General features: G+C 55.7%; 1 protein-coding gene across 1 annotated transcript in view; it reads left to right on the forward strand.

Moving 5' to 3' along the window:
• Nucleotides 1-1,004, forward strand: part of EPHX2 (epoxide hydrolase 2, cytoplasmic) — a 12,127-nt gene extending 11,123 nt beyond the window's left edge. The window contains exons 16-17 of the mRNA XM_014960886.1: nucleotides 289-347; nucleotides 466-1,004. Coding sequence (XP_014816372.1) covers nucleotides 289-347; nucleotides 466-550 — 144 coding nt within the window. The 3' untranslated portion in view covers nucleotides 551-1,004. The remainder of the gene's footprint in view (nucleotides 1-288; nucleotides 348-465) is intronic.
• Nucleotides 1,005-7,826: the final 6,822 nt, after the last annotated feature.

The following is a 7,826-nucleotide window of genomic DNA, read 5'->3' on the forward strand; positions in this document are numbered from 1 at the left end:
CACCCCACCCCATGGGACATACTGGGACCAGTGGGCACCCAAGCCATCCCAGTTCCATCAGATGCCACCACGGGGAAGGCCTGGGGGAGGTCCATCAAGCCAAGATGGGTTTGGACCAGATGTGGGGACATCACTTGATAAAGGGGGGACAGACTGATGTGGAGAGGGTGGGGAAAGGGGCCATTTCCCATTTGTAGCAGGGAGGGGGGGCTTTGCTTTTGCTTTAGGGGTGTGGGCATCCTCGGGGGGGGGGGAACAAACCAGCCCCTCTTGTGCATCCTTCTGTAGATCCCACAGCTGCGCCGGGAGCACCTGGAGGAGTGTGGGCACTGGACACAGATGGAGAGGTACCGGGGGGGGTTGGCATCCATGGCATCCCCCACCTTTGGGGCCGGGCTCCCCCTTCTCCTGGAGTCAGGGGGGGCAAAGTCAGATCCCACCCCAACTCTCTGCCTTCCCCCCCAGGCCGGCGGAGCTGAACAGGATCCTGGTGGGGTGGCTGGAGGGGCTCCCCCCAGACCCCCCCCTGCCCAAAATCTCCAGGCTGTGAGCGAAGCGGTGCCTTCCCTTCTCCCTGGGCTGATTGTTTTACCTTTAGGGTTTGATTTTTTACCTTTAGTGCTTGATTTTTTACCTTTAGGGCTTGATTTTTGCCTCCAGGGTTTTATTTGTATTTTTTGGGGGGGTTGTGGATGGAAGCAATGGGTGAGGAGGGTGGCACAGAGCATCCCCCCCAGCTTTGTGCAGCTAAAAGGGTCCTGGTGAGCTCCTGGGGGGGAGAGTCCCAGGAGATTTGGGGCTGGACCCATCCTCATACCACGTTGCCCCAACCTTGAGGGGGCTTCCCTCGTTTGGGGGTTTGGCTAGTGGGTCCTGGAGGGTGGCCACTTGCGCCGGGTGGTTGGTTTGGGTGTTGTGTGGAGGTTTTAATGCACTACTAATAATTAATGCTGCCTCAGAAATTGCCTTCTAACGTGGAGAAATAAAGCACAGAAGTGACCCGAGCCCCTCGGCTCTCCCCGTGGTCCTTTGGGTGCAGGTTGAGGGGATGCAGCAGCATCTCCCTGCCTCTTCCCCTCCTCCCTGTGGCCCATCCCCGTGGTGCCAGGGCTTAGTCCCTGCCTGTAGCCACCTTCCCCTCAGCTCCCGGCCCTTCTCCTGGCCCCAGCAGCCGGGCGGGATGGCCTAAGGATTTGGGCAAAAACGCTTGGTATTTCCCTCCCCCCCTGCGACAAATTCTCCCCAGCCCTCAACTATTTTCAGCTGGGGCTTTGCTGTTTGTCTCCCTGCATCCCTCCTCCCAGCCCTTCCCAGCTCTGCCAGCGAGCCCACAGGAATGTTTTGCATCCGGATTCATCCTTTAAAACAAAATATAAATAAATAAAAAAGGAGCTGCGTGGATTTGGGGTGAGGGGGAAAGGGGAAAAAAACAGCCCGTGGGTGGGCAGCGAGAGGTTTAAACCTGCTCCCTCCACCCTGGGGTTATCCATAACCCTGGTTGTTGGGGGTTTGCAGCCTCGGGAGGGGGTTTGGGAGCTGTTTTGGAGTCTGCTGCTGGAATGAAAAATCCAAGAGCATCATCCCCGGGCAGCCAGGACACAGGACCAAGCACCAACCCTGGAGCTCTGCCCGGAAAACGAGGCGGGCGCTGCCAAAGCAGCCTCTCCCCTGGCACCAGCAGCTGGTTTTGTGGGTCTGAGAGGGGTCTGCAGCCTCCTGCCCCCCCTCCCTTCACCCCCAGCTCCTGGCAGGGGCCTCACCTGGGGGTTTCCACCCAGCTCTCGGGGGGCTGCAAGGCTTTGGGGGTGTCCAGCCCTCCACCAGCCCCCCCTGTAGATGCTGGGACCAGCTTGGGTGGGGAGAGGGGCTGGAAGAGGGGAGATGGAGCTGAGCTGTGGGGAAGAACTTGTTTGGTGGGAGGGTGGTGAGAGCCTGGCCCAGGTTGGCCCGAGAAGCTGTGGCTGCCCCATCCCTGGAGGGGTTGAAGGGCAGGTTGGAGGGGGCTTGGAGCAACCTGGTGTGGTGGGAGGTGTCCCTGCCCAGGGCAGGGGGAGGCACTGGGTGAGTTTTAAAGTCCCTTCCCACCCAAACCATTCCATGATTCATGTGCTCGGTCCCCCAGGTGGACATGTCCTTGGTCCCCCAGGTACATGTAGCCTTGGTCCCTTGGGTAGTTTTAAAGTCCCTTCCCACCCAAACCATTCCATGATTCTATGGTTCATGTGCCCCAGGTGGACATGTCCTTGGTCCCCCAGGTACATGTAGCCTTGGTCCCTTGGGTCCCTGCATCCTCCATCCCCAGGATGCACATTCAATGAGCTCCAACACCCACGCAGATGGGTGGGCTGGAGTTAGCCCAGGGTGACCAGTGGGGCTGGAGACACCCCCCCACCTGCAGAGCTGGGGGAGACCCAGGAAACCAGCTGGTCCAGCACAGAATTGGGCTTCGACGCTGGCACAGCCAGAGGGACACAACCGCCATCAGAAGGGACATGAAATCCCACCCCGGTTTTCTCTGGGGCCTCGCTCCATCTCTCGGAGGGTTTATTCTTGGGAGAAATCCTCCAGCCATAAACATGAGTGATGGCAGCAGCCACCACTGCTGAACATCGCCCGCAGGGCCTGCGATGGATGGCATCGAGGAGAAATAAATCTGGCCACAGACCCAGCTCCTCTGGGCATAGAATCATAGAATTGCCCGCAGAGTTGGGCTTTGATGCTGGCACAGCCAGAGGGACACAACCACCATCAGAAGGGACATGAAATCCCACCCCGGTTTTCTCTGGGGCCTCGCTCCATCTCTCGGAGGGTTTATTCTTGGGAGAAATCCTCCAGCCATAAACATGAGTGATGGCAGCAGCCACCACTGCTGAACATCGCCCGCAGGGCCTGCGATGGATGGCATCGAGGAGAAATAAATCTGGCCACAGACCCAGCTCCTCTGGGCATAGAATCATAGAATTGCCCAGGCCAGAAGGGACCTCCAAAGGCCATCTAGTCTGACCCCCCCGCAGTCAGCAGGGACACCCCCAACTAGACCAGGTTGCCCAGGGCCTCGTCGAGCCTCTCCTTGAATATCTCCAGGGATGGGGCCTCAACCACCTCCCTGGGCAACCTGTTCCAGTGCTCCACCACCCTCACAGTGAAGAACCCTCTCCTCATCTCCAATCTAAATCTGTTCCCCTGGGCAATTCCTTCTGGCAGCTGGAAGCCCCTCCTGGTGGTCTCCTGCCCGGCGGAGAGGAGGGAACTGCATCCCTGGGGATGCTGAGGAGCCTGGGGAGCTCCTACCAGCAACCACCCCCCTGCCCAGGGTGGAGATGGTCTCCATCTGCACAGCACAGGGTGGTCCCATCCTGCTCCGCTCTCAGCTCCTGGATGTGAAAAGGAAGAGGAAAATGTCTGGGGAACCTCAGGGTGGGTCTCCAAGATCCCAGCAGAAGAAGAAATAAGGTCCCAAAGCGTGAGGAGCAGCCCCCGGGGCAGCTCACCAAAGGCTGGGGTGGTTTTTTTTAAGAGATGCTTCGGTTCCTGCTCTACAAATCCTGTGAGAACAACAAAAAATAAAAGGATGGTGAGAGGAAAAATGCCCGTGTGTCCCCAGAGGAGCAGAGACTGAGTGCGTGGGGGAGGGTGGCAGCATCCAATGTGTCCGTGAGGACAGGGCTGGGTTGGCCAGGCTGTTTGTGGGGTGTGATGCACAGCTCAAGGGGGGCTAAAACGGGGGTAGAACTCCCCCAAATCTCCAATTCCAGCCCCATTTGGTGTGATGGGCATCCATGTGTGTGTCCCCCTGTCCCTGCTCTGCTCTTGCCGGAGGTGGCAGCGATGGAGGTGGCTGCCAACCAAAGGCTGGGGTGGTTTTTTTAAGGGATGCTTCGGTTCCTGCTCTACAAATCCTGTGAGAACAACAAAAAATGAAAGGATGGCGAGAGGAAAAATCCCCGTGTGCCCCCAGAGGAGCAGAGAGTGGGTGCGTGGGTGAGGGTGGCAGCGTCCAACGTGTCCATGAGGACAGGGCTGGGTTGGCCAGGCTGTTTGTGGGGTGTGATGCACAGCTCAAGGGGGGCTAAAACGGGGATAGAACCCCCCAAATCTCCAATTCCAGCCCCATTTGGTGTGATGGGCATCCATGTGTGTGTGTCCCCCTGTCCCTGCTCTGCTCTTGCCGGAGGTGGCAGCGATGGAGGTGGCTGCCAACACCTCCGAAGGTCAGTGAGCAGGGCTGGCACACACCATCCCTGGGACATGGTCCCATCACCCAGGGCAGACAACAACCCCCCCACACCCCCACCACTGCTCCCTGGGAAACTCATCCCCTGGGGCAGGAATTACAGCTTGGTTTCCCATTATTTATCCTCCATCTTGTCTTTTAACACCTCAGCAAGGTCACAGAATCATCTGAGGGGTTGGGTGGGAAGGGACATTTAAAGCCCCCCCGCCAGTGCCACCCCCTGCCCTGGGCAGGGACACCTCCCACCACACCAGGTTGCTCCAAGCCCCCTCCAACCTGCCCTTCAACCCCTCCAGGGATGGGGCAGCCACAGCTTCTCGGGCCAACCTGGGCCAGGCTCTCACCACCCTCCCACCAAACAAGTTCTTCCTTCAAAGACCATCAACCTGGTGTGGTGGGAGGTGTCCCTGCCCAGGGCAGGGGGTGGCACTTGGGGGGGGGCTTGGAGGTCCCTTCCCACCCAAACCATTCCATGATTCTACCATCTGGAGGGGACAATCACCCCTAAGGTTCCTCCCATCCCTCTGACCCCACCAGGGTCTCTCCACCACGAGTCTCCGATTGGAAATATCTTCTGGATGGAGCGCGAGGTGCCCACTGGGGGTGCAGACACCCTGGCAGGACCACTCTGGGGGGGCTGTGGGGGCTGTAAGACCTGGCCCCACAGCAGCCCCCCACCAGCGGGCAGGGCTCCCTTTGCCCTTTGGGGGGGGGGGTCGGGGTCCAGGAGGGCAGGACAGCAGCCACCAAGCTTGATGGCACCCAGTTAAACTTCAACCCAGCCCATCCCTGGACTCTGGGACGGCCCCGGCGTTCCCCGGGGATGCCCGGTTAATATTTCAACCCAGCTGGGACCCAAACCACCCCATTTTCTGGGTGCCAAGTGCGAAGGTCCTTCTGGGTCCAACACACCTCGACCCACAGCGTCAACCCCCCTCCAACCCCACCACGAGGACCCAAACCCACCCTGGTGGCACGATGTGACCAGCTCTGCTTGTCCTCTGGACCCAAAAAAAAACCCCCCAACCCTGGAAATGTGCTGTTTTCGGTTATTTTTTCATCCCCTCCTCCCTCTGCGGGCTGCCAGGCACCCATGGGTGCTGGAGGACACGGTGGGACATGGGGCTGGTGAGGATTTGGGGACAACATCTCCCCGCTGCCAGGCAGGGGCCAGCCCTGCTCCTTGTCCTCCTCCTCCTCCAGCAAAAGAAGCAATTAACTGGGAAAAAAAAAGAAAAAAAAAACGAAAAAAAAAAAACCAACAAAGCCCGTTGGAGCCTGAGGAGTAAAGAATAAAAGCTGCCCGTAATTAAATTCTACTGATTTATTTTTAAACGGAGAAGAAAGAAGAGGGGGGGGAAAAATAAAGGAAGAAGCCCAACCCCACCTGGTTTCTGCCTGGTCCAGGCAATCCCAGCCCCTCCTGCCTCAGTTTCCCCACAGGGCGGGGGGCAGCAGCTCTGGGGAGGAGGGTTTGGGGCAGGGAGGGGCATCCAGTCACATTTTAGGGTGTTTTAGGGCAAATTTAGGGGATTTAGGTCACGGTCCTGCAGGAGCTGGGAGGGAGAGCCTCAGGTGTCCAGCCTCCGGCACGGCCACAAGGCAGGGACCTGCTGTCTGGGGGGGCACTGGGATTTGGGAATGCTCCTGGATTTGGGAATGCACCAGGATTTGGGAACATATTGCAATTTGGGAATGTGCTGCAATTTGGAACTCATTGCAACTGCAGTTTGGGAATGCTCAGGAATTTGGGAATGTGCTGCAATTTTGGAACTCATTGCAATTTGGGAGTGCAGTGGAATTCGGGAAAACGTTGCAGCTTGGGAACACGTTGCAATTTGGGAACGTATTGAAATTTGGGAATGTATTGGATTTGGGAGTGCATTACAATCTAGGAAAGCACTGGGATTTGGGAATGTGCTGCAGTTTTGGAACTCATTGCAATCTGGGAATACACTGCAATTTTGGAACTCATTGCAGCTGCAGTTTGGGAATGCTCAGGAATTTGGGAACGTGCTGCAGTTTTGGAACTCATTGCAATTGGGAGTGCATTGCAATTTAGGAATGCAGTGGAATTTGGGAACGTATTGCAATTTGGGAATGCATTGGAATTTTGAAACTCCTTGCAACTGCAGTTTCGGGATGCCCTAGAATTTGGGAATATGCTGCAATTTTGGAACTCATTGCAATTGGGACTGCATTGCAATTTGGGAATGCATTGGAATTTTGAAACTCCTTGCAACTGCAGTTTCGGGATGCCCTAGAATTTGGGAATGTGCTGCAATTTTGGAACTCGTTGCAATTGGGAGTGCATTGCAATTTGGGAATGCATTGCAATTTAGGAATGCAGTGGAATTTGGGAATATATTGCAATTTGGGAATGCATTGGAATTTTGGAACTCATTGCAACTGCAGCTTCAGGATGCCCTGCAATTTGGGAATGTGCTGCAATTTTGGAACTCATTGCAACTTGAGAGTGCATTGCAATTCGGGAATGTATTGGAATTTGGGAATGCATTGCAATTTTAGGAGTGCATTGCAATTCGGGAATGTACTGGAATTCGGGAATGCATTGCAATTTAGGAATGCAGTAGAATTTGGGAACGCAATTTGGGAATGCACTGGAATTTGGGAATGCATTACAATTTAGGAATGCAGTAGAATTTGGGAACGTATTGCAATTTGGGAATGCACTGCAATTCGAGGATGAATTGGAGTGCATTGGAATTTGGGATTGCAATTAAGAATGCATTGCAATTTGTGAACTCATTGCAATTTGGGAGTGCAGTGGAACTTGAGAATGCATTCTCCCCTGGGAATGCAGTGCAATTTTAGAACTCATTGCAACTTGGGAATGCACTGCAATTCGAGGATGAATTGGAGTGCATTGGAATTTGGGATTGCAATTGGGAATGCATTGCAATTTTGGAACTCAGTGCAATTTGGGAGTGCATTGCAATTCGGGAATGCATTGCAATTTTGGAACTCGTGGCAATTTGGGAATGCATTGGAATTTGGGAGTGCATTGCCCATCTGCCCGGATCCCTGCAGGAGAGAGCCCTGGACGCGCCGGAGCATTTCCCCTCCCACCAAAAATGTCCCAAACAAATTGACAAACACCTTCCACACCTGGAAAAAACCTGCTTTCTTTCTCACCCCGCCCCTTTTTTAATTGATTTATTGCCCTCTGATGGGTTGTAATTAGCCCAGCTGCCAGAGCTGCGTCCCTCCCCGCCCGCAGCCCCCCCCACCGTTAATCAATAACTCCTTCTGGGGGGGAATTTTTGGAGGTTTTGGCGACCCTTGGACCCGGAGGAGCCGTGGAGGTGTCTGACCCCAACCGACTGTCCCCGTGTCCCCCCCCCGGAGGGGTGTCGGGGGATTAGTCATTAATTTGGTGCATGGCAGCCGGGAAAGGATGCTCAGGAGGTCGAGGAGCTGGGAAGATGAAGGAGCTGAGAAGACCCATGGAGAAGAAAAAGCTGCTGGAGGTGCTGGGAGGTCCTTGGCCAGGCCGAGCTGTAATTAAGAACTAATTTTCCCTCCCCCGGATTGGGGGAAGGACGGGTCTCCGAGAGCATCCCGCTGCGGT

The sequence above is a fragment of the Calidris pugnax genome, unplaced genomic scaffold, assembly GCF_001431845.1.
Source record: "Calidris pugnax isolate Ruff unplaced genomic scaffold, ASM143184v1 scaffold602, whole genome shotgun sequence".
NCBI lineage: Eukaryota > Metazoa > Chordata > Aves > Charadriiformes > Scolopacidae > Calidris > Calidris pugnax.